The sequence below is a fragment of the Zingiber officinale genome, chromosome 2B, assembly GCF_018446385.1.
Source record: "Zingiber officinale cultivar Zhangliang chromosome 2B, Zo_v1.1, whole genome shotgun sequence".
Lineage (NCBI taxonomy): Eukaryota > Viridiplantae > Streptophyta > Magnoliopsida > Zingiberales > Zingiberaceae > Zingiber > Zingiber officinale.
Window position 1 is genome coordinate 80,740,467 of NC_055989.1, and position 27,527 is coordinate 80,767,993.

The window sequence follows — 27,527 nt, forward strand, 5'->3', positions numbered from 1 at the left end:
ATTTATCTAAGATATATTGTCATCCGCTGTATAGACAACCGTTATTAATCACTTGATAGCCCTCATGAGTTGACAAATGTGTCATTGGACGTCTAATGTTTTCCAGGTGAAGGATCGTTGCGTTAAGTCAATGTTTCTATGATTTACCCTATTTGAGAGAGTATGGAACCGTTCTAGACTCCATCTTATGTTTTTCTCCGATTGATGTACAATATACATAGTAAAAAAATAGTTCATTTGTCCAAATATGACTAATAAACTAAACGATCTCGGATTGATATAAAACTAGATCCTATATATTTGGCTAGTTCTCTTGATTATATTCATCCCCTCACATATCAATTTGATCAAATATTTGAGAGCAATGATTTTTTTTAACAAGAATTGAATTTTTTAAATATTTTTGAGACTCATTCAGGGCCGATCGGTTTGAAATCACGTTGTAAGCCAAGGGCACATCCACCACGATGAAGGTTGACCGACCAGTGCTCATCAGAGGTTCCTCCCCTAAAGATATGACCAGCTTAATTTGTCCTATCGGTTGAACTTCGTTGTAGGTGAATTTATACAGAGGCATTGGAGTTTGCTTTTTTCTATTTGTAGCTTCTCAAACATTTTCTTGAAAATAATGTTGGCCGAGTTGTCTGTGTCAACAAAAGTACAATTTATGTTATAATTAACTATAACAGCTTTAATGATTAGAACATCATCGTGGGGTACTTCCACCCCTTTAAATCATTAGGACCAAAACTGATTTCGGATCCTTGTGCTTGTGCTTGTTCTTGGTTGCATCTAATCGTATGGATTTCCAATTGGTGGGCGTGCCACTTCCTCGCACGGTTGGAGTCACCATCAGTCGGGCCGTCAGCAATCATGCCTATATCTCCCCGAATGGCGTTGTTTCGGTTCTCTTTTTTCCGAGTCGAGGGACTCTCATGTTCAACTCAGGCGGGAGACGGGGGCCCTCTCCTTTTACCTCTGGGGTGTTTGCGGATGCCGCTTGGTGTCTCGGTGATCTATTCTTAGTGGTTCGTTCGGTTGATGGTAATGCTGATTACTAAGAGATGGCTAGCGCTAACGAAACCCTTGGTTGGTTGTTCGTCATGTCCCCTGCATATACTAGTAATAGTTTCAGTGTTGTGGGTTCCCAAACCATGGTAAGTATAAAATAGTAGGGGTCCATCACTGGGGCTTGGAGAATCGCATCCGCTCGGCCTCTACGTGTTGTACAACATTCGACCTTTGCTCATAATGGTGTGGTTGGGGTCTCGATCGGAGTCCTTTATGTGGTTGAGGTGGGAGAGGGGCTCTACACTCGGGAGAAGATACATGAGTGGGACCGACAACCTCCTTCTTCCGAGCAGATTGGGTCTCCTTCACGGAAAAAGATACATATGTATAAAAATTGGTTTGAGAGAGAAAAACTCTCAAACTGCATAACAAGTCATACAACCATCACGAGCTTGATCCTCAAAAGTAGAGGCAAACTCACCAAACAACTCACTCACAACACCACTTGAGCACATCCCACTTAATGTGATGCATTTCACACTTGTTTGCAATCAACCACAGCCCACACATGATTCACACATTCTTAAGCCTACAATGGATTTTTGCATTCACACTTGCATGTAAACAACTCACACCACTTGAGCACATCCCACTCAATGTGATGCATTCACGCTTGTTTGCAATCAACCACAACCCACACATGATTCACACATTTCTTAAGCCTACAATGGATTTTTGCATTCACACTTGCATGTAAACCCACATATGACATCAAGAAAAACTACTCAATCAAAACACGTGAATTTACCGTTCTCACTCAGCCTTGCACGGATGTGAGCCATAGTCCAAAGCAACCACAGATAGTAGCCAAATCATAGATGTAATCCCACTCGAACAACAACTTTGAAAACTCAGTCAGTAAGACAACGAGCAGCAAATGAACCACCAAAAGCCTCAACAACAAGCAGAGCCTGGGTCACCAAGATTATCATCCCGCCTTAGAATGTCGCCCCACTTTTAGCAAGTGGTCAACTATCAACGGATTTACCGTGTCTTTACCACGAGTTTGCATTCACACATTCTTAAGCCTACAATGGATTTTTGCATGCACACTTGCATGTAAACCCACATATGACATCAAGAAAAACTACCCAATCAAAACACGTGAATTTACCATTCTCACTCATCCTTGCACGGATGTGAGCCATAGTCCAAAGCAACCACAGATAGTAGCCAAATCATAGATGCAAGCCAACTCGAACAGCAACTTTGAAAACTCAGTAAGCGAGACAACGGGTAGCAAATGAACCACCAAAAGCCTCAACAGCAAGCAGAGCCTGGATCACCAAGATTATCATCCCGCGTTAGAATGTCGCCCTACTTTTAGCAAGTGGTCAGCTATCAACGGATTTACCATGTCTTTACCGTGAGCCATTTGCTGTGGACTAGATAGGTCTTTTGTGGTGGACCTATGCACCCTCCTGGACTTTTTGGCAAAACCCCAACCATTAACGGATTTAGTGTTGTCCTTACCGCGAGCCGCTTGCTGCGGACTAGATAGATCATTATGGTGGATCTATTCACCCTCTTGGGCTTTTTGGCAAAGCCCCAGCCATTAACGGATTTGGTACTGTCTTTACCACGAGCCGTTTGCTGCGGATTAGATAGATCAATTATGATGGATCTATGCACCATTCTCCCCCATACCTCCCATACAAAAGATAAAATCATGCAATAAAAGATAATCTCACCAATGATCACATGACACTTATCAATAGCATATGCCTCCAACATGAATAATTCCAATGGCACCTCATGCTTGAGGCCCAACATGAATAAATTCCAACGCCACCTCATGCTTAACCCCATCGCCACATCATGCTTGAGCCCCAACAATCCACTTGCATGCACCCACACAAATCTTGAGGTTTCAAAAGCCACGGACAACAATAGGAGCTTCAAAACAACGGACATCTTCAAATCCATGAACAGTATGGTAGCTTCAAAAAATTGAACAGCAACAAAAACCCTTGGACGACAATTCATCAGGACAACACGAACGGATAAGTGCTAGGCTGAGGATAGATCGATGAACCGATGGACATGAATTTGAATTTTCCGAAATATCCTCTCAACATCAGGAGCTATCCCCTCATATCTGCATTTATTGTGGGCTTCCCATAGAGTATAAATTATACTGAAAATGCCAAAGTATCGAGCCTTCATTTTGCGGTTGCCTCCTTTTTAATGTTGTCCGAAAACTTGTAGCAACTCCCCTACTGATTTGAAATCTTGTTGAAACTCCAACCAAGGCTTGACCTTCCTCCACAGCTCACACGTTATGGGGCATTCAAAGAACAAATGGCCAATTGATTCATCTTGTTGTCGACAAAGCATACACTCTTTGTTTGATTCATAGAGCATCCTATCCGCAGTTCGTAACTTGCCATGTACAAGTAGTCAAACAATGAATCGATGCTTTGGTAAAATTTCTGGCCTCCAAATCAAGGATCCCCAAGTCACTGAAGCACCTCTCGGTCTAAAGAAATCATAGGCATTTGCTACCCCTTTTTTTGTCGCTGCAAACCACTCAATCAACTTCATATTTGCTGCCCCACTTCCATTCATGGCGACTTGAATCTTGTCCCTAATTTGCACAAGTCTCTTGATAAGTGGCGAGTCCGAAGCCTTTGTCTTCCAATGCCAAAAATCAACCCCTTTAATATAGTGATGATGAACCCATCTTACCCAAAGCGAGTCCATCTTTGATTGGATTACCCAAAGGGTTTTATTTAATATAGCTTCATTCCACGCACTTAGATCTTGGAGGTCATATCCACCATCATGCTTAGGAAGACTAAAAGTGTCCCATGCAATTGGAAGAAACTTAGTAGACCATACAAACATTTGACAGATTGCTTTAATTTTTTCAATAACTCCTTCAAGTATAGGAAGTAAAGAAAGCCAATAACATTCTATACCTTGTAGCACCGATCGCACTAATTCAAGCCGCCCCGCATATGATAATGTATGTTTTGGCCAAGAATTTATCTTCGTTGTAATATCCTCAAGTAGGGGGTCATAGTTGGCAATCCGCAACTTCTCCGTCGCTAGTGGAATACCCAAATATCGGAATGGAAAAGTACCTTCTTGGAATCCAGTTATCTGTAGGAGCCGACTCTTCACCCCCACATCAACTCCAGCCATATATATGTGAGATTTCAATGGATTGGCCTTGAGCCCTGTCTCACAACCAAATTGTTCCAAACAGCCCGCTAGCACCTTGATGGAGGTTTCATCCGCCCGAGCAAACAACATTAAATCGTCGGCATAAGCTAAATGAGTGATGCCAACCTCTTTGCACATAGGATGATGGCGAAATGAGGGCGACGAACAAGCGACCTGTAGTCTTCTTTAAAGCATTTCTATACATAAACCGAATAAGAGAGGAGATAAAGGATCACCTTGCCTCAAACCGTGTCGTCCGCTAAAGTATACATAGATGTCACCATTTAGGGAGATTGAATAAGAGGTCGTAGTTACACTTTCTCGAATCCATCCACAATACCGTTGGGGAAAATCAAAACCAATGAGTGCCGCCATAAGAAAATCCCAATCCACCGTGTCAAATGCCTTCCTCAAATCAACCTTGATCATACATCTTGGTGATATTCTTTTTCGAGCGTACTTCCGTAGGAGTTCTTGGGTCAAATTAATATTGTCTCCTATCGATCTTCCTTGCACAAATGCCACTTGAGCCGGATCCAACAAGAAGTCCAAAACCGAAACTAATCGACTCGCCAAGATCTTGGATATTACCTTGTAGAAAACATTGCAGCATGAGATAGGCTGATAATCCGACACCCCCGGGGCATGATCCGCCTTTGGCACCAATGTGGTCAGTGTATGATTCCATTGTTTAAGCAATTTTCTTTCTTGAAAGAACTCTTGAACTGCTGCCACAAAATCCGAACCTATAATGTCCCACGATGAAGTGAAAATTTCGCCCCATGGTCATCCGGACCCGGTGCCTTGTCACACCCAATGTCATGTAGGGCTTCTTTGATCTCTTCCTCACCCACCGCCCTTATCAACCCATCTGATTGGTATCCAGTTAGCTTCCTTCCAAGGATATTACTGTTGTCCATAGGGCTGCAAGTTTCAATTTTGCCAAGCAAGTCATGAAAGAAGCTTACAAATTCCTCCGCCACTTCACCAATATTGGATGTTTTCTCCCCATCCCTTTTGGTGAGTGTAATAATAGCATTTATCTTGTTGTTTCTCTTCACCACATCATGAAAAAATTTAGTGCATTTGTCAGCGCTCTTTAGGTATGTATTTTTTGCCCTTTGTTAGTAGAAATGCTTTTCCGCCTCCGCAAAAAGTGTAGCTCTTCGCCGAACATGTATATACTCTGTAGGGGCAGTCCCTCCATCTAATATATCTTTTTGTATCTTCTCTAATTCTGCATTTGCTCTTCTTGCCTTCTCCGAGATGTGCCCAAATTTTTCTTTGTTCAATTCTCACAATCGGCCTTTTAACCGTGTCAACTTTAGCTTGAGTACAAATTGAGCATGTTCTATGGCGGGGGTCATCCAAGAGTCTCTCACCATCGATTGAAAATCCTCATGAAGAGTCCACATATTTAGGAATTTGAAAGGCCGGTTTGAAGGCCGGTCTTTCGCCAATATGTGCACTATACCACAAGAGTGATCCGAGAGGCATCCCGGTGCCATAAACTCCGCATACGCATCAAATCCTGCCATTGACCAGAAAGAATTAACCAAAACTCTATCCAATTTGGAGGAGACCGTACTATTTGTCCAAGTAAGTCGACATCCAATAAAGCGAAGGTCCACCAGTTCACACGCTTGCACAAAGTGCTGGAAATCCCGCATTTCATGGTTGGTAACCTGTGAGCCTCCTTTCTTGTCCTGTATAGATAATATAGAATTGAAATCCCCCATTACCATCCAAGGTTCAGAAATAGCGGCACCAAGTTCCTCTAGTGTCTCCCATAGCGGTGTCCGAGTGGCAATTGAATGCAGTCCATAAACCATCGTCACCAAGAAACTCCTTCTCGATATGTTGCATTTGATTCGACAGTGAATGATCTGATCCGTTGTCTTAAGAACCTCCATGTCTACCTTTTGTAAATCCCAAAGAAGTAAAATACGACCATTGTTAGACATATTAAAATTATGCGCACACCCCATACCTATGAAACGTCGTTGCATTATTGGAGCTAGAGATTCCTCTTTCAGCTTCGTCTCCAATAGAGCGAGTACTTGGATGTCTTTATACCTGAGGAGGTGCTGCACTCCCCCATGTTTTAGGGGCTTGTGGAAGCCCCTAATGTTCCATGTCGCTACCTTCATTTGACACCATCCGCTCGGGCTGCTCGGACCCTAGTTGTCATCCACTTTGTAGGGGCACTATACTTCCAGTCACTTCCTTGCTCTTCCCTTTATGTCTCACAGAATTAACCAGAGATGATGTTGAAGAAGTCGATCCCAATGTTACGGATGCAGCTGTGGATGATGTTGCTGAAGATGATGGTGTCGAAGAGGATGGCATCAAGGATCGATTTGCACCACCACTATCTGTTTGAGACCGATGATTCGCTGAAGAAGAAGAGGCCTCCTTGCTACTTGAAACCTCCGGTATAGTAGACAACTTCTCGGCATTCGCCGCCTCCTCATGTTGTGTATTTTGTGCATCCAACTCATCACGATCTAAGGGATGTATAACTGCCACAGGCTGAGAACTAGTCACCACCACAATTGCTAAATCATTCTGTGCCACTGGATCCTCCATATTTTACGGTTGTTGTCTTGGTCGCCATGCCCGACTTCTGGATCTCGGTTTTGATCTCCTTCTCCCCCAGTGACCTGCTGATTTAGATCTTGCCCTCCCTGCACGAGACGGACCGCCACAGTCTTCTTTTTGGTGACCAATTTTCTTACAAGTCTCACAGTATTCGGGCACCATTTCATAGACGATTCTGAGATCAAGCTGCACTCTGGTAGGTAATGTGATAGGAACCTCATAAATTCTATCCCCAATGACCGGAACCTCCACCAAAAGACAAGCATACTCCAGCCGCTCCCTTGATCGTGTCAAGCTATCCGTGTATAAAGGCTTCCCTATCTCCGAACCAATCATGCTCAAGACCTTCTGTGACCAACAATCAGATGGTAAACCATGGATTTGTATCCAAGCAGGAACAAGTCGATCATCCTCATGGAAGAGAAAACACCTTGGCATAAGCTTCAGAAAGATGTGAACTCCAAAAGCAAAGTAAGGCCCTCCCTACAAGACCCTATCGCGATCCTCTTTTGTATCAAAACTGTAGACCACCCATCCACTTTTATGCATAAAGAATTTATAGTGAACCCCCACTAGTTGGCTACCGCATAGACTCCATTTCTCCTTGGATGTTGTCCCATGAAACAACCGACTAGACAAAAGCCCAGGGAGTCTTCAATGTCATCAATATCATCAAAATCAATAGCTAGCCTCTCACCTTTAGCTTCATATTGCTGCAGAGACACACCAGATGTTGGCTTCCGATTGTTTCTGAATAAACTTGCCCAAGTCTTCTTCTTTTGCGCCTCCTGTGCTGGTTGGGTAGGTGGAACAACCTCCGGCAACCCATCCTTCTGAGTATCACTATCTCTGGCCGCCGGTACTGGATTCAGCATCACTCCCTCCGCTGGCGCAACCTCCTTCACGTTGGCGGTCACACCAGCAACCTCCTTCACATTGCTTACTTGTTCATCCACCTCAGCACCATTTTGCACGTTGGTGGTCTCACCAGCAACCTCCTCCACATTGCTTCCTTTTTCATCCACCTCAGCACCACTTTTGGTATTGGAAGCGTGATCAACAAAAGCATCCTTCATAGATTGATCCACCTCATCAATTAGAGAGTCCACCTCATGCTCCTTGTCCACTTCATAAAAATCATTTGTGAACCGTTGCTCTTCATATGAATCCAATTGCAATCTACGGGCTTGACTTAAAGAGGAATATTTGAGCCCTTTTTTTCCCCATGGTGGAAAATTGACACCTAAGCACTCTTCAAAGAAGCCACCGAATAAGGATTTAGCTTGCAAACAAAATCCACCGAGTAATGAATTGCCAATCAAAGAAAACAAATCCACCGTTTAAGGAATTGCCAAACAATGGAAACAACTGCCACCGTCTAAGATTTGCCAATTCAATGGGGAAATATTTGGAAATTAATTAATGCATTGAATGCTAATTAATGAAAATGGTTGGCATTGAACACTTTCCTTTTTTGTGAAATCTTGGCCGGAGATGGTTTGCATGCAAACGGAATTCACCGCCGGGAAATGGTGCTGCTCTAGAAACCAACAACCCCTTTGATCGGTGGCTGAAGAACCCAAAAAGGCCAACAAAACTAGAAAGAAGAACCAAGAAGAGAGGAACAAGGAGAGGGAAAGAATCCGACGGAAGGAACCTCCACCTTGTACCGGAGATGGAAAAGAGAGAAAGGAGGAGGAAGAAGCTAGGGGGGGGGGGGGGGGGAAAATGGAACGAGAACACTCAGACCGGTCGCCGGAGAGGGACTCCGGTAGATCGCCAATCTCCAATCAACTTCTCTCTAGAAATTCTAGAGAGAAGGGAGAGTTTCTCTCTCTAGGAATGACTGAGAGCGACTAGATTGGGTCTCTTTCATATTAATGTACTTGGTTGCATGGTCGAAGTCCTTGGATTAATTCTTAATCAAGGATAAAGAAAAGTTTCTATTTGCAAACCCTGGGGAGAAGACACTCACTCAGGGTGGCCAAAAGAATGTCCATAACCACCTGGTTAAATCTTTTGATGTAAGCACTCAACGTCTCCTTAAGCCCCTATTTAAAGGAAAATAGACTCAACGTAGTCTGTAGTATTGTCTGCTGTTGGCGAAATTATGAAGAAATGGTTTGCGAAAATCCTTGAAACAACAAATAGACTTGGCAGGCAATCAGTTGAGTCATCTTTGTGTTGAGCCAGAGAGTGTGGTAAGGAACACTTGACACTTGATGTCATCCATGTATTGATGAAGGATTATTACATTTTCAAATTTAAACAGATGGTTTTTTGGTTCAATCGCTCCTCTATACACGTCAATTGTCAATGGTCAGAAATGATTCGACAGTTTGTCCTGTAAAATTTCTTAGGAGAATAACATACTTATTCGCTCGAGGAGCTACTTGCCATCGGGGTTTTCCCCCTTCAAAGATCCCAAGTGGGTGCATCTCTAGAGGATGATACTTGGGGCATTTCCGCTCGACCCATATCCTCAAATGGCATATGGAACAATACTCTGTGATACGCAACCATGGCAGGCAGCACAGGCGGCAAGCTAATTGGCTGTGTAGGTGCTTGCATGAAGCCAGTCGTAGGAGGAGGAATTGGTTGGAGCTCAGTCTGCCCTTCCCCTCGGGTCCCTCACTCGATGTGAGGGTCCATCATTGATGTAGCTAGGTCATTCGACAAAGGGCACCCAGCTTCTGCTGCTTGTTGCTATTGTACCAATCTTAGTACTCGGGCGGCTATTAGTAGCTATAAGTCTTCTTGAGACAAAATAACGATAGTGAGTCGTCTAGTCTCTTCCATCTCCACATTTCATATTCAGGTGAAGATTTCTATAGACGGTGTCAAACTTGATTCTATTTGAAATCAAGGGAGACGAAACATCGGGCACGTGGCTCTAATGTGGCTTGATTGTGACCATGAAAAGACTCCACGTTGTGAATTGACGACGCCATGCAGATCAAAAACAGAGAATGGAGGGGAAAAAACGTTAGCAACTGGGCCAGGGAGGCGTTCTTGGTGCAGGTACTCCGACGCTTAAATCAAACATGTGTCTGAGAGAAAAATGTAGTGAATAGTAGCAAAATGAGTCATGGAATCGAGTGCCTTAGGTTGTGTGATGATATGTTTACGTATATGCGTCTATAGATGGAAACTCTCTTTCATAGTGTTAATTGTACTCTCCGTACGAATCTCGAAGCATTGCCAAAAACAGATCGACCCTTCTGACATTTTGACATTCTTTCTAGAAATGGGTCTATCATCTCTGTGATTTGTAGAGTAGAAGCTTCTCTCCTAAAAACTGCATAAGAAATATTCCTTTATTCCTTTGACAACTGTCGCACAAAACACCAAATGGAAATATTAAACTATAGGGTTGATGGACCCCTAATATGGCGGATCGAGTACCCTTGGTAGCTCGACCGACTCTTGTTTGCAGACGTGATCGAGTCGGATACAGGATGGATGTCACTCTTAAGGACTCGATATGTACTCGTCCTCTATACAAGAGTGGTGTGTCTCAATGAGAAACTTTGACTTAGTTTCGAATAGTGCTGATACGACTTGTGGTTTCGTCGACTCTGAGAGATTTGGGATCCGATCATACCAATAATCCGATCGGCTAGACTGCTCAATCAAGACATACAACAATATTAACTCTGAATATTGACTCCTTTTTAATCTGGACTATTATATCAACTGAACTTTTTAACTTCGATCTGATTAAGAGGATTCCATCTTATTCATCGTATCATTCCTCATTCCCGCAAATCAATTTATGAAATAAGCACATTTTTGGAGCATAACGAAGTCAAGATGACTGCACTTTCCGAAAAGGCTAAATCACGAGGTGCTTATTTTAGCACAGCGTCCTTTTACAAACACCCAACAATACATTTTAATCCGTTAAAAATTAATTTAAAATTTATTCGAGTAAGTTAGGCATGCTATTATTTTAGAGAAATAATATTCTTAAGGAAAAATCTTAAGAAAAATTCTTAGGATGCATTTAGTTCGAGGTTATTCTTGATAATATTGGTTATCCATCCAAGGTTATCAACAAAAATTTTGTTTGGTTTAGGTATTCGATGATTCCCGAGTAATGTTCCATGCCCGACACGTCAGTAAAAGGGTCATGTAGCCCGGAATCGGAAAACCTCAGAAAACTAAAGTTTTTCTTGATTCCGGGGTTAACGAATTTTTTTTACCAAAAATACCCTCCGATAAGAAAAATCATGAAAAAATATAAAAAAATATTTTAAAAAAAATGTTTAAAAAAATTTAAAAATTTAAAATTTTTTTAAAATAAATAATTTAAAATTTTAAAAAATAAAAATTTTAAAAAAATTATTTTTTTTTTAAAATAAAAAATTTATAAAAATTTAAAAAAATTTAAAATTAAAAATAAAATAAATAAATAAAAATTAAAATTAAAAAAATGTAAAAAAATAAAAAATATAAATATAAATAATATAAAAAATATAAAAACATTAAAAAATAAAAAAACACATAAAAAAGTAAAAAAATACCAATAACATTTAGTTATGTTTTATTCCCCATAACTAAGGTTATACATGATGATTTGAACCAAACGCATAAAAATGATAGGACTTATAAAAAATGAAATGTCATCATTTCTATGTCTATCCTTAAAAATTTTGTTTGAGATTTTTTTTTTTTTTTTTTTTGATGTATCAAAACTCATTATTTTATGATGTCACATCCCAAACAATTCGTGATTTTTATGGACGTAATTGCCCTTCCCTTCTCGAGTACATCTAGTTGCTTCTTCTATTTATATCGTCATCATTCATCGCCTTCTCGAAGTTCCACACCGTTTTTTGGGGAAGAATCAGTTTCGTGAATCGATGCCGCTCGAAATCTTGGACGCTACCCTCTCCGATTTCGATCGAGTTTTCGAGGGATTCCAGGGTGCGAAAACCTCCCAACCGGCGCTCAAGTTTCTACTCTTCTTGGCCGACAAAGACCCATCGACCAAGCTTAGCTGGTGCCCTGGTTTGTGTTCTATACCCGTCTTCTCTCATCACTCTTCTTTGCTGCGATTTGTTATGAACTGAATCAGGAGCAAAAAAAGTGATACTTATCCGATTGATAACTGCCCACGTTCATATTTTTTTAAGAAATACTGGGAAAAATCGTTTATCGGGGGTTCGATATGGTATTTACATGTCGAGATTGTTTTTTCGTTGAATCTATGTGCTTGGTGCAAACTGTAAATTGATAGATTGTGTACGTTTTGTTTATAATATTCTCTCTTATCTAGTGCGATTTTGTATGAACTGAATCAGAAACATAAAAACGTGATCCGATTGCGAACTGCTCGCTGAGATGTCGAAATCGGCCTCACGTTCCTTACTTTTAGAAATGCAGTAAAAATGATTTTTAGGGCTTCGTTACGGCACTTAAGTGGCATGATTGCTTGCGCGTTGGATCTATGTGTTTTCGGTGCGAATTTATGAGATGATAGATTGTAAGCCTTTCGTTTGATGATCGTGTTTCTTTTCATGATCTGCCATCAGCTTCTGATAGTAAAATTGATCCACGCAAGTTTATAAAACCACCCTTATCCATGATCATATGAAAGGTTTTGGGGAATTATATCCATCTGCTCTCCAACACTGATCGAAGCGAAATGGTATAGGCTACTAGATCAATGTATCTTTATAAAGAAATTTGGAAGCTAAACCTGTAAATTCTACTAAACCTCGTGATAGAGGTAACTATCCTTGATTATCTACTTAGCTGTAGCAATTGATCTAGAAGCAGCAAACATGAGGTTATGAAAATAGAGAGACATATATAGGGGTATCTTGGCTCTATTGAGAAACTAGCACAAGTTTCACTAGATTCAATCTCACAAGATCATACAAAATAAAATTATTCGAGATGACCAATTGTGTTCTGTACTTCATCGCTGAATGCCAAGCCTAACGCGACTGCTAATCTTTCTAGATGATTTTATGCATAGACGCTTAATGCGTTCATATTTTAAAGTTTAGGATATTAGTGTTAGAGAAGATATAGTGTCACAGCAATAGATGGTATAATGAGAGAAAGCATGTTAATGTGGTATGTATATGTTCAAAATCAATCAATAAATTATATAGTAAGCAAGTAAAAGGTGTGCAGGGTGAAGGAGAGCTATACTTTATTTTAATTAAAAATAATTTTTGATGTCTGTATATTACTAACATTATTACATAAAGTGCACTGATGAAACAAGATTCCATGTAGCCAACCGTGACCCACAGCTTGTTGTTGCAATTGTTGCATGGAAAAGCAACAATAACAAGGTTCACCACTGCCATAGTCCGTGGTGGTAGAAGCTGTGGCATGTTTGCTTAACAGGGTCTGTAACCACTCTGCACCATATGTGCAGTTTTTCCCTATTCTGGTCTTTTTAAAATAAAAAATCAAGGGCTTGCACTGATCATCTTCCTAATGTCACTTATGTCTGCCATCATTTTCCTTCCTATTGGAGATTTTCTATGCTTGAAAGTGAATCAACAGCTGACTACTACCAACTTATTCTCCAATTGCAAGTTATCTCAATTGTGCATAAAGTGACATAGTATTTTCCCAAATTTTGTTGCTTTTTCACTTTTGCTTTTTTGTACTGAATTATTTGGAGGATTATGCAAAATGACTACTAGTCTCTTTCTTTGTCTGAATCCATCTTGACGACATCCTTGTTTGGTTCACCTGAAATCTCTAAGAGCCAATTTTGTGTCTTCAAGAACCACTGCATTTATTGTTTGGTCTACGTCTGATCATTTTGATGTCATTAGTGCAATTGATGAAGCTTTCTACTCAGTTGCTTCACTTCCTCTCATGCAGTTAACTCAATGTATTGTTGTTGTTGTCGTCGAATTAATAACCTGAATCCTAATAGGTTCATAGAAAAATGCACAATATGATGTCTGTAGTTCTTGGAGATTTTTCTACAGTGAATCTTAATAGATTCATATGCTCTTACAATGCACAATATGAATCTAATTCACACTATTGCCAGGTTTTTTCTTGCTTAGGTAAGATACTCATTCTTTGTATATTGATCCACCAACATAAACTTCACAAGGAATACCTTTGGTGCCCCCATGGGCATATCCGAGTTGGTACTCGGGTGATAGATTGTCACCGTGATTTACCTCCCTTCCTAATGCCTTGGGGCGGGTGTGGAGGGGCGCATGGGGTGAACGTATCACCTTTTGCCACAAGGAATACCTTTGGTTAATCAAGTTTATTTTTGCAAAATTGTTGCTGCATTGTGAGTGACTTGCAATTTGCAGATTGCAATGTTGCCGAGCCTGTAATATACAAAAAGCTGGAAGCATCAAGCAGCAATGTGGGACTTCTGAGAGCATATGTTGGAGATAGACCTACATGGAGAAACCCCAGTCATCCATGGAGGGTGGACCCTCGATTCAAGCTCAAGGGTGTGCCCACGCTCATTCGCTGGGAGAAGGATGCAATAGCTGGACGCCTGGAGGATTATGAGGCTCATGTTGAGGCGAAGATTAATGAACTCTGTAATAGATGTTGCGAGTGTAACACCCAAACTTTCCTTCTGAATAACGTAGCATTCACCCTGGAGAAGGGGAGTGTTGCAAAACTATTTTAATTTTCTTATTTTGTTAATCAGACTTTGATCATGTTCGGTATGAATTGGAGGTTTTTCTATTCCCTTTCAGGTTGATTTCTGAGTGAGTTAATTGGATGTTAATTCTGAATTGGATTGCCACTTTTTTGGTTTTCAATTCTGAATTGGATTGCGACTATTGGCTAATTGTAATATGAACCAGCTCATTAGATGAAATTTTAGTTTAAACATTCTGCGTGTTGGTATTCATTGCTGGATTAAAATCGATATGCGTGCTAAAACTTTGGTTTTATGTTGGGATGATTAATTATATTCCATCAACATTTGGTTTGAGGAGATTATAATTTAGCTCTGGGTCTTCTCAGCTTTTCATCAGTTAACAGATGAATACGGTCAATTTAATAATATTAAATTAATAAATTGAATATATAATGTCAATTAAAATAATAAAATAAAATAATAGTTTGGTAGGATTCGAAATATATATGATTTTCGATGTTTCTGATTATGTTTAATATAATATTTTTTCAAACAAAATTTGGTTAAATAAAAATATTTGTATTATTTATCAACGGATTGAAATCGCAATAAACACTAAATTTTGATTCAATTTGTGAGTTTAACACTAAACAAATAGTTTATTTAAAAAAATATATATCTAGTTGTTTCAATGTTTTTTCTAGTATATTGAAGAATACATTCTGTTTTTGGGTTAAGATTAGCACTTTTAATTGAATAATTTAATGATTAATTGCAACCTGAGCTAATTAATTATATAGGATTTTTGGATTAATTATACTTATGCAACACGAGTCCATCAGTTAATTAATTAATATAAATGAAAAAAAAAATAAAGAGGCGGTAATGTTATATCGATAAAAAAAATTAGATAAGATTAAGCCAAATAAAATAGCAGAATAAAGCAAATTACGAGATTAAAAATATTATTTTTTCAGTCAATCTACTGAAACGGTATATTAATATGTTTATCATGTACGCTAAGACATTAATTATTTCTATTGTAATTTTAGTTTATTCAGTTATTTCATAAAATACTTAGTCAAAATAATTTAATAAAATAATTGGATGGGCTAAAAATTTATCAATTTTACACTTAATAGCTTATTCTCATTTTATATAAATCATTAAAATCTTAAAAAGTGTCGTGCGGTATAGTTCTTTAAAAAACAATATTGTTTTAGATATCTTTTTTTATTGAGAATTTAAATTATTTCTTTGTGCTCAATCAAAAATCTTTTGTTTTTCTCTTTAAAATCAAGAAAATATTAATATACATGGAAATTAAGACCTGTTAGGCCTAAAAAGACTTTCTTAAGTAAAGATTATTGGGATTAAAATAAAGATTATTAACACAAATCTGCATAGCAACTCATTCTTGAGTCATTCGTTTTTAATGTCTCAGTCAATTTATTTCTAAATTAATATAAGGAGATAAATCATAAATAATTATTAAATATTAATATAAATAGTTAAAATATGAAAAAAGACACGTTTAAACTTATCAAATTTTAATTTCAAAATTTTATATGATAATATTTCATATTTTAATCATTACGCATCTATGTAAAGAGTTGTATCTTTTCATTTTTCGTGTTCGATTTCCTCATAATTGGATAGATGTTCTTCACGACTACTTCGTAAAGAGCGGGCCGTGAATTTTTTTTTTATAATATTGAGTCGGATCGAGTCGATCGACCACCTATCTTTAGATCAGTCAAAAATTGAATATCTAAATTATTTAAAAAATAAAATTAATGGATAAAGACTATCATTGATGGTTGAGATTTGATACCGTACGAAATCTTACAAACAGCCATCAAGAAGATGTGTGTGACCAATTTACTTTAATTAATTTTAATTTTGAAAGTGATCAATTTAAAAAATAATAATAATAATTAAATTATTTATTTGGACGGTGATAAAATAGAATAATTGAAAAAAATTAAATCATAAAATATTAATTTTCTCTCTAGCTTCACTCAAGATTAAAAGTTTTAAATATTTATAAAATATATTATATTATATATATTTAGGGTTTAAAATTTTAGATCATCTATATCAGTTTCTCTATTTAAAATATATAATTTAAGGTAAAAAAATTAATTAAATTTGAATATTCACTTTTCAATACACCATATATCAACTTTTCTATTTCTTCTCTCTTCTATAATGTTTAGGAAATATAATCTATTATCTAAATTTAGAGAAGTGTTGTTTATAAATGCATAATTTAAGGAATGAATAAGGTAGCTGATGCAAAAAAATTTTGGCTATCTTAACTAAAATTTAGGGTAAAATCTTTAAATAGGGTATCTGATGTGAATGTTCTAAGCATTTAGGGGTTGAGTTATAATGAATTTCAGCTAATAAGATTTTTCCTCTAGGGCTCAGACTTCCCTTTTGAGTTAAAAATTTTAAATATTCACGAGACATAATGTTCATCTTTAAGAAAAAATTGAATCCAAACGCCCGAATCACTGTAGCGCACATGCGACATATAATCCGTAGTAGAGTAGCTCACTCTTTATATGTATTGATCCTGTCTGAGAGCTCGCGAGATGAAGCACTGGGCGACGACGAGTGGTGGCTAATAGTGACTCTGATGTCGACGAACGCGGAAGAGCCCGAGAAAACCACATCGAATCTCCCAAACACTTAAATGCAGAACAATAGATCCGAGAAGACCAAAGTGGATCTATGAATAATACTTTGCAAAAAGGAATTCCAGTGAGGTGACTCCGTGGACCGATCAAAGCTCGGCAATCCAATAGATGAGATGATCTCATCTTCCTGCACACGATGAGACCAGCCGACAAAGCGTTAGTGATCTAAGACCGAGGTGAGAATCCCTGGCTAGGCCCTCCGACACTCAAGTTAGTCTCCGACGAGAAGAAAAAGAAGTATGAGAATTAGGGTTTAATTTGGATGCAATATGTATATTTGCGTATCTTGCCAGTGGAGAGGATTCTCCTTTTTATTTCACCTCATCTAACCTCCACAGTCATGAGGTGGACCCCGATTTGTTAAGGTTTGTTAAGAGATGACGTAAACCAGAACTGCAACAATAATTTAAGGAATCTTTTTCTTACCCCAGATGTACCTTCTTTGTCGTTTAGCATACCTGTAGAGACTTCTAGAAGTTATTTGCCGCCAAACTAATTAAGCTGTCATATGATTACATATTGTTATGGTTCACCTGTTACATATACCTGGTTAGTCACAAAAGCCCATTCTGTATATATGAGGAATATCTTTTGTTATACTAGTCTCGATCGGTATTCTATACTCGATTGATTATTCATACTCGATCGGGACTTTACTAAAATATACCAGAAACCGTGTAAGGTTGAAGACCTTTATGTTCAGTCTACTTTTCATATTCAGCCGGTCTATTGAGCCCGGACGATCACACCTTGTCGACCGAGATTAACCAGTTGGGTGTGTAAAAACACCATTGCCCGCTAACCCTTCCTCTGGTTAGTCGCATGCTACTAACTACCTTTGTGTTTAACTGGTCTGTTAAGCTCGATCGACGATCGGTCCTATTTTATCGATCGAGACCAACCGGTCGGGTGTATATAGGCCTTCAAGACAACTTTGATGCTAAGTGTTGTTATGTCCGATCGGTATCCTATACTCGGCCGGTCTTTGGTCGGTCTGATACGTTCGCCCGATCCTTGTCTGTTATGCGCAAGGTTAAGAACTTCTGCACTCAACTGATTCTCTATGCTCGGACGGTTATTTATGCCCGACCGAGTACTTGTGTCCGATCGATTTTTGCTTACCAAACTCATATGCTCAAGTGACCCTACCATGCCTCAGACTGCCTAAAATTAAACTTTCTTTATGCCAGGTTGATCCTTTATGCTCGACCGACCATTCATACCCGATTGGTCTTTTATATTTGGTCGGGTTCTGCTTGCCAGCCTTATATGCTCCGCAGATCTACTGTGTTCGGCCGGTCTATGGAGCTCGGCCGACCATGCCCTATCGGTTGAAGTTAATCGGTCATGCGTATATAAACCTTCTCGCCCGATCGACCCTCCATCGGTTGGCCTTTGCCTGCCGAACTTATATGCTCGGTCGATTTATTAAGTTCAACCGATCTCTGTTTGTCATATGTGTAGTGACGCCCTTATCGGGTTAGACCTTTTCTAGGCGACCCCTCATCTTGCCCTTTCCAGCCTTCCTCATCCCTGTCATCCCCTTTCTTTCTCCTATAAAGGGTCCACTTATCATAACTCGTATCATGTATAGAGGTAAGTTATGCTAGAGACTCGTCTCTGCCATAGTGAATGGAAGTGTCTGGATCAAAATTTAGGTGCCTCAATTCAATTTTAATTTTATTTTTTAAAATTTAATATTTCCCCAAATCCTAACCCCTAAATATATATATATACTATACTAGCACCTAAAATTTAGTTTTATTTTTTTTTAGTTTAAACATTATAACATGATGTTAAATCCTAAATGTAATTAAAATCTAATGGCTTACCCTCGGAGTTAAAAAAAAAAGAATAAATAATAAAAAAAATACTATTAGACAACCTAACTAAATATCCTGTGTGCACCTATTTCTTTTTTTTTTTTTTAATTTTAATTTTTTTTAGCATAACACTATAGCCCAACTCCTAAACTCTAAAAATAAAATCCAATTGTCTTAACCCTGGAGTAAAATAATAATAATAATAATAATAATAATAAATATATTGAATCGTTCGAGGCACTTGGATTCGCCTTAACTATTGTCGCGGATGAAGTCTGCAGGACTTCATCCATAGTCTATATATTGCCCTTGTCATTCAAAGGCTTAACCTCACCCACAAGCACTAAGAGCTTTGTTGTGCAAAGAGGATAACACCTCTCAACCTCTAACGTAGAAGAAGAGATCACACGGAGCAATGAGACAAAGAAGCACAAGAAAGAATACACATGAGAAAAAAGAAGAGAGAGAAAACTTATCATAATTCGACGGCGTGCCTACTTTATAAAATGACAGAAGCTTTATTAGAATTATCTCTACAAAACCAATGATCCGTATAAATATACACAAACCCTAACATATCAAAACAAACTTGATAAATCGTAACATAATTATGTTATGAAAAATTATAACAAAATTTTATTACGGAAAATTGTAATAAACTTATTTTTTCATTTGTGATGTCCCTCACATTGACCTTCACTCATATATGAGTCGTCTGCCAATAATCTTCACCATAACAAATATTCACCCCTTTGAAGAACATGAGTATCTGAACAAAATCCCAACTGGATCTCTAGGTCTGGACTTTTTTCCTCTAGCATCTAGAAATAAAGATCAAATTCTCTGTGGTCATTGACTTTATCAACATATATGCAACATTGCCTATAGTGTGGATCTTCTCAAGTTTAATTTCCTCGGAAGTAATTAACTCTCTGATCTTGTAATATCTTACATCAATATGTTTGATTCTCACATGATACACATGATTCTTTGCCAAATAGATAACACTCTGACTATCACACAATAACTTGACTTCATTTTACTGAACCCCAGTTCTCCGATTAGCCCTATAAGTCACAAAGCTTCATTTGTTGCTTCAGCTACAACCATGTACTTGACTCCGTAGTCGATAATGCAATTATAGGTTGTATCATTGACTTCTAACAAATAGGTCCCCAGTTATAGTGAACACGTATCCTATAGTAGACCTCCTGTTATATAGATTTCTTGCACAGTCTGCATCCACATATCCTAAAACTGAAGTATCTTTCGATTGTATATAGAACATATGTCATAATAAGTTGTATTGCTAAAGTATGTAAAAATCCACTTCATTGCATCCCAATGAGGTCGACCAGTATTGGAGAGAAACTTGGTTATCGTACTAACTACTTGCGCTAAATATGATTTCATACAAATCATGACATACACCAGACAACAAATTGTAGTAGCATATGGAACCTTTAACATCTCCTGTATCTCCTCATATGTCCTTGGACATTGTGTACTAAATAACTTGAAATGATGCGCTAGAGGTATGCTCACTGTCTTCGCATTCTTTATGTTGAACATATCTAGCACATTCTCCATATAATTACATTGAGACAACCATAATTTTCCTGCAATCCTATCCCCGTAAATTTCCATCCCCCGAATTTTCTTGGCTTCGCCTAAGTCCTTTATGTCAAATTCCTTGCTAGTAACCCCTTCAATTTATCGACCTCTTTCTTCTTCTTTGCAACACTTAACATGTAATCGATGTATAGTAATAGGAAAATCAGTTATTCATCCTCTAGGCTCTTCACATATAGGCAATAGTCGTACTCACATTTTCTATAACCATTTAAAATTATGTATGAATCAAAACACTTATACCATTGCCTAAGAGATTGCTTTAATTCATAGAGTGATTTCTTCAACATGCAAACCAATCACTCTTGTCCGGTTTGACTAAATCCTTCAAGTTGTGATATAAAATTTACTCCTCCAAATTTTCATAAAGAAATATCGTCTTCACATCCATTTGCTCCAACTGTAAATCATGATATGCCACCAAGACCAACAACGCTATAATTGACGTATGTGACGGGGTGTAAATGAACCAAGCCGCTCGCGAGCTATTCGAAGCTCGATTCGATAAAAGCTCGTTTGAGCTCGTTTAATGAGGCTCGTTAAGATAAACAAACCAAGCTCAAGCTTCGCAATATTCGGCTCGTTAGTTCGTGAACACGTTCGTTAAGCTCATTAAGTAACTTTTAAATAAAAAAAAATAGTTTTGATATTAAATTTATAGATTCTACACTCTACTTATAAAAAATATAGATAAATATATTAAATTTATTTATTAGAATAAAATTATAAATTTTAATAATATTATTATAATTTTCTCTAAATATATAATTTAGTTTTTAATGAATATTTAAATTGATGATTTATATTTATTAAGCTCGTGAGCCATGAATATATTCGTTAAATAAAGCTCGAGCTCGACTCTATTATAAACGAGCCAAGCTCAAACATTCAAGAGTTCGGCTCGGCTCGATTACACCCCTACGTATGTCTCACCATTGGAGAGAAAATCTCATCATAGTCAATTTTCTTTCTCTGTGAATACTCCTTTCCTACTAACTGTTGATGCAATATCCCTAGGTTAAGGTTGACCTGGTTGACTAAGCTTGAGTTGGCTCAAGCTTAATTCTTGATGTTTGGGCTTTAATGTTTGACAATACATAAAGATTGCAGATGCAATCGCCCGTTTGGGAAGATTGTTGATACAATTCTCATCTAGTCAAGGTTGACCAGTTAGATGTGAAGAAAAGTCAAGTAGGTCAAAGCGTTGACCGAATACTTGACTGAGAAAGTCCTAACTGGAGGTTAGGTAGTTGAAAGTCCTAGTGAGTGAAAGCAGGTGAAAGACCTAGTGAGTGAAACTAGGCAGTTGGAAAATGCTAGTGAGTGAAGCTAGGTAAAAGTCCTAGTGAGTGAAGCCAGGTAGGTAAAAGTCCCGGTGAGTGAAGTCGGGCAGTGGGAAAATCCTGGTGAGTGAAGTCAGGTGAAAACCCTAGTGAGAGAAGCTATGTGAAAGTCCTGGTGAGTGAAGCTATGCAGATGGGAAGTCCTAGTGAGTGAAGCTAGGTAGATGGAGAGACCTGGTGAGTGAAACTAGGCACGTGAAAATTCAGATGGGTCAAGATTGACCGGACACCTGGTATTGAGAAGTCTAAGTAGGTCAAAGGATTGACCGAATACTTGGCACAAGGAAATCCATATGAGTCAAGGGTAACCGAACATCTGGTGGAAAGAAGTCCAAGTGGGTCATGGAGGACCGGACACTTGGCACGAGATGATAAATCTAAGTGGGTCAAGGAGAACCGCACTTGGTGATCAGAAGTCCAACGAGGAGTTAGCAAAGAGAAAATCCAGATGGGTCAAAAATTGACTGAACATTTAGCGGTCGTAAGTCCAATAGGGAGTTGGCATGGAACTAGGAAGTTCGGACGTAATAAACTTCCGAAGGTCATAACTTTTGACTCGGATATCGGAATGAGGTGATCCCGGATGCGAAACAAAGCTCGTTTCAAGCTCCACACATTTTTCTGCTTACCAATCGATTGGGGGAGGTGGGGGAGGTAAATCGATCATCCAATCAATTGGTTGACGTGATTTGGTACAGAAATTGTCGTGATCGATTGGGTAATCAATCAAAACTTCCCCAATCTATTGGTCAACTGATTGAGAGAGTTTCTGAACGAACAGTGAGCTTTTGAATTGATCAATTGATCAATTGAAAGTTGCTAATCGATTAGCCGATTGATTGGGCTCAGTTTTCTCGCGTGATCGCGAGAAAGCATCCAAAGAGCACAGAAGAGGGTTGAATCAATCAACCGATCGATTCAGTCTCCCCAATCGATCAGCCAATTGATTAGGAGATGACCGTTGCGCAGGTTTAAAGTTGTTGTGAGTGATTTCTTCGACACGACTTCGAGCGCTTCTTCCCCAATCTTCACGATCTATTTTCCACTGAGCTCACACCAAATCTTGGAGGCTTAAAGAGGAGTGTTGTTGCACTTCCACGCAAGTTAAAAGGTGTATTCAAGTAAGAAGAAAAGTAAGCTAAGGTTTCTGCTGTGTAAATCTTGTAAGATTTGATATTGTATTAGCTTGTATTTTGTTCTTCTTGTATATCTTTGTGTGTGAGCTTGTACAAGACTTCTCCGCCTTTGATAGTTACTGTAAAGGAGTGTTTTCATAGTGGATAAGTGAGTGAGGATCGAATCCTTGGATTAGTCACCTCTTTTTGAGGTGGATACCAAATAAATCCTAGTGTTAACATTGCTTGAGTATTTTTCGTTGCATATCATCATCAAAGAAGCAAGCAACAAGCGCCCCCCCCCCCCGGTCTAGCATCAAACAACTCTAACAAGATCGTTATTTATCGGAATCATTGTCGAAAGGGGTAAAAAGGCTAGAGGGTGAAGAAGTTGGAGCAAAATTCATCAAGTTAAAGAATTCATCAAGAACTCAACTTCAAGATGGAATTTCGAAATGGACTCAGATTCGACACAAGGGTGCCTCCACCATTCATATCAACAAGTTTCGATTCTTGGAAATCAAGAATTGAAAATTTCCTTATGATGGAGATAGAGCAATGGTTTGCTCTAATGGAAGGCTTCGAAGCTCCAAAAAATTCAAAAGACAAGATCCTCAAGAAGAGCAAATGGAGTCTAGAGCAAATCCAAAGGTGCGAGATGAATGACAAGATAATCAAATTCTTGGTTAGTTTATTGTCAAACAGAATTCTATGCAAAATTGGAGAATTTAAAGATGCAAAAGAATTGTGGAGCAAATTGACCAAGATTCATGAAGAACCCTCTACTACACTAAACCAATAGAAATCTAAAGAGAGCAACTCATTGGAGCAAGATCAAAAGGAGGAAGACACCAAGGTTGAGAGATACTCAACATCGGAAGAAGAAGAAGCTTCATCTTCAATGGAGTGCAATGAAAAGGGCAAGGAGAGAGCATATTCCTTGTTTCATGTACAAGAGGATGAAAAAGCCTCCATCTCCGGATCAAGAAGGGATGAAGATGAAGAAGCTTCTACCTCCAAAAGTCAAGTCAAATCAATTAGAAGATCATCATTGTCGGATCAAGAGGAAGCATCTACATCCGGATCAAAAGGATAAGATGTCACTCCTACAAGCAAAGGTATAACAATTTCAATTAATAATAAAAATCATATTATATGTTTTGAGTGTAGGGAACATGGGCACTACAAGAATAAGTACCCTAAATTGGCCAAGAAGAAAGACCAAGCGACACCAAAGGGCAAGGAGAAGCCTAAGGAGACTACCCCCCACAACAAAGAAGAGCAAGAAGCACATAGTTTGCTTCTTATATAATCAAAAAAGGACATTATCGGAGTCGATGTCCAAAGGGGAAGAAGTCGGTTAAGCCAAAAAGAGGAAGCACAAGTCAAGAGGGAGCTCTTAAGAGCAAACCCAAGGTAACATTTATTAATACAATTCCTCTTAAAAATGGTAAAGAGCATGTTAATTCTAGTTTATATTATTTTAATTTCATTTACCATAAAAATAGAAAGCATGATAGCGTTAAGGAAAAATATGTAGCTCTTCATGCTAAAACTACCTCACTTAAGGTTAGGAAAGTAGATAACTACTTGGACAAAAACACTAAGGATAATAAATACAAGCCCAAAAATAGAAATACTCAAAGATTTAATAACAAACCAAAATCTAGGGATTTATGGAAAGAAAATCAAGTCTTGAGATTAAGGCTTGATAAAATGAAAAAGACCCTAAAGAAAATGGAAAACATTCTTAAGGGTCATAATGAGCATAATCTAGGAGCATAATCTAGGGTTAGAGAGAATTAGACAAGAACCATCCAATTGTAGGAGGGGTTTGGGATACAAACCTCAAGCCAAGAAAGATGTTCCTTCTTATCATAGGGTTTCACATAGCTTTGGAACCAACCCTAGGTCTAATAGTCAAGTCAAAAACACAAAGGAAGCTATCCCCAGAAGTATTTTTGCAAAGACAAAAGTGACTAAGACTTCTAAGAAGGCAAACAAAGTCACTAAGAAGGTCACAAGGAAAACTATCCCTAGAGTTGATATAGAGAAACTGATTAAGGCTTCTAAGAAGCTTAACAAGGTCACTAGGAAGGTATCTAGGGAAGTCATCCCTAGTGAATACCTAAAACATCCAAGGAGCACAAATAGGTTTTGGGTTCCTAGGAGTATTTTCTCTACCCCTAGATGGTTAGAGAGTGTCAACTCTATTTGGAAGAGTGGTTAACCCAACTTTAATAAAGTTGACACTTGGAGACATTTTCAAAGTTTTTGTTAACCTTTGAAAATGTAAAGAATTAATTGTTTACTCTTTGGAAGAGTAAAATGTGTCAAAATTTGAGGAATTGGACTTAATTTAAACTGACACATTTGAGAAAAGGATAAGAAATGTCAAGTTGAGATTTTGGTATTTTCTTAGAGAGTTAAGGGTAAGTTAGGCCTTAATTTAAAATGATTACTCTTTGAAAGAGTAAAGTGTGTCAAACTTTGAGGAATTATGCTTAATTTAAATTGACACAAATTAAGAAAAGAAAAAAATATCAAAATTAAGAGTGTGACATTTTCTTGAGAAAAGTGAGCAATCTATGATTTAAATTTAAATTAGCTAAGATTAATGATACTTAGATAGATAATCTAGGTAATATAATACTATTGCGAAAAATCGTAATAGATTTTTTTCCCATCCACGACATTCCTCGTGTTGGTCTTTACTCATATATGAATAATCTGCCAACAAATCTCTTTAGTCACGCTCACGACTCTAGCATCGTGAGGCTCATGTTTGTTGCCTCCACTGGTTGGTACAATTGATAATTACATAGATGATTGCTCTAATAGATCTTAAGATTAATTTCTAATGGATATAAAATGTCTTGTTAGATATCTAACCTCCTCATATAAAAGATCAATGTGTTATAATAAAATATCTTCTATAATTTATTTATCTATATTTAATTAAAAACTAATGATACTGAACCGTTTAAATAAATATTATCACTTTTTACTTCGTTAAGGTACATATTTGTTATTTTTGAGGGTGTTTTGGGACTTTGACATGTCTTTTCTGTCTTTCTTTCAATGTATCATGGTGGTAAAAGGTAAATACGCTCGTCTCTAGCGCCCCCGCCAATCCGTCTCAGGGCCAACACGAAGGAGGTAAATCACGGACGGCTACTAGCCTTTGAAATAGTGACTAACACATAAGGAAAGTATTTACCTCGATTTTACCGAGATTCAAACCCCGGATATTATGATGATAACACCTCATACGTTAACCACTAAATTCATCTGAAGAGACTTCTTTCAATGTATCATGACCTTATCTTACATGAACTCGACTATGATAGTGAAAGGTAAAATCTACAAAGAAGAATTTTTTTTCCCTCCACTTTATTAAGATTTTAACGCTTATCATATGATAATAATTCTACTTTATACTAGCTAACTTAATCTTGCCCCGAAGGCTGAACTCTGACAGGCTAGCACTATATCTTGTTGCAGAATTCCTTTGAGTATATAAGCAAATTAATGTAGCGTACAATTTGTTTTCTTCGTTTCATGGAGTCAACAGGATCGAAAGCCATGCGCATGCATGTAGATTAAACAAATCCAAGTGGTTGCCGCAAATCGATCTCCGTGTATCTCATTAGGTTATATCATGGAGAGGAGACATGTAGTCTCTGTGGGCATGGAGACCCATACCAATATTTTCAATTCTCTAAATGCTTCATGCCAGCCTTTTCTCCCTTGTTATATCACCTTCAATTCATTGTTCTCAACCTGCATGAAGTCCTCCTCCCCCTCCTTAATTCATCTCATGCTTTTCTTTTCTATTTCTAGGGTTCCATCCATATTGCATTCTCTCCCAATCTTCATCTTTTCTCTGAAACATGCATGGATTCATGATCACTACATAGATTCTTTGCATACATTCTATTAGGTTAAAAAGTGTACATACATATGTTGCCTTTGCATTCTATAACATTGATTTTTAGCATAACCATGACTAGTTGCACGGTAACCTCTAACCATTGGTCAATCATAAGCAACCAACCAGAACTAAATATACCGAATTAGAGTTTACCATATATAAACATAAGATTTACTCATCAAACTACCTTTCATTCTATTTTTTTCCCCCAACTTTTGTTGGAGGTTGGTGCCCTTTTATGGTGCAAAGTAAGCATTCATGCTGGTTATTATTAATGTTTTTTCTCTTTTCAAAATTATTTTCAACTTTTTTATAATAAATTTATGCATGCAGGATGTTGTAGGTCTTATATATTTTGAGGTAGACGAGAATGTTTATCTATGGGTTGGCTTATATTTTTCCACAGTTTTCTTGAACTTGAGATGGTAGTAATTGTAAGAGATTAAACTAAATTCAAGAATGTTATGGGAAAAGATGGCCAAATCCAGTGGAAAATTTGGTTGAGCCTTATTACAAGTTGTTCAGGTATGTTTTTGCC

At 38.0% G+C, this 27,527-nt stretch overlaps 2 protein-coding genes across 2 annotated transcripts; one reads left to right on the forward strand and one right to left on the reverse strand.

The window, feature by feature from the left end:
- Positions 1-6,426: 6,426 nt before the first annotated feature.
- On the reverse strand, positions 6,427-6,828 carry LOC122048375 (suppressor protein SRP40-like). Its single transcript, XM_042609947.1, has one exon. The coding sequence runs from the start codon at positions 6,826-6,828 to the stop codon at positions 6,427-6,429; it is 402 nt and encodes a 133-aa protein (XP_042465881.1).
- A 4,811-nt stretch (positions 6,829-11,639) lies between these two features.
- On the forward strand, positions 11,640-14,548 carry LOC122046011 (thioredoxin-like protein Clot). Its single transcript, XM_042606481.1, has 2 exons — positions 11,640-11,853; positions 14,148-14,548. Exons 1-2 carry the CDS (start codon positions 11,706-11,708, stop codon positions 14,477-14,479), a joined length of 480 nt encoding a protein of 159 aa, XP_042462415.1. The 5' UTR covers positions 11,640-11,705; the 3' UTR covers positions 14,480-14,548.
- Positions 14,549-27,527: the final 12,979 nt, after the last annotated feature.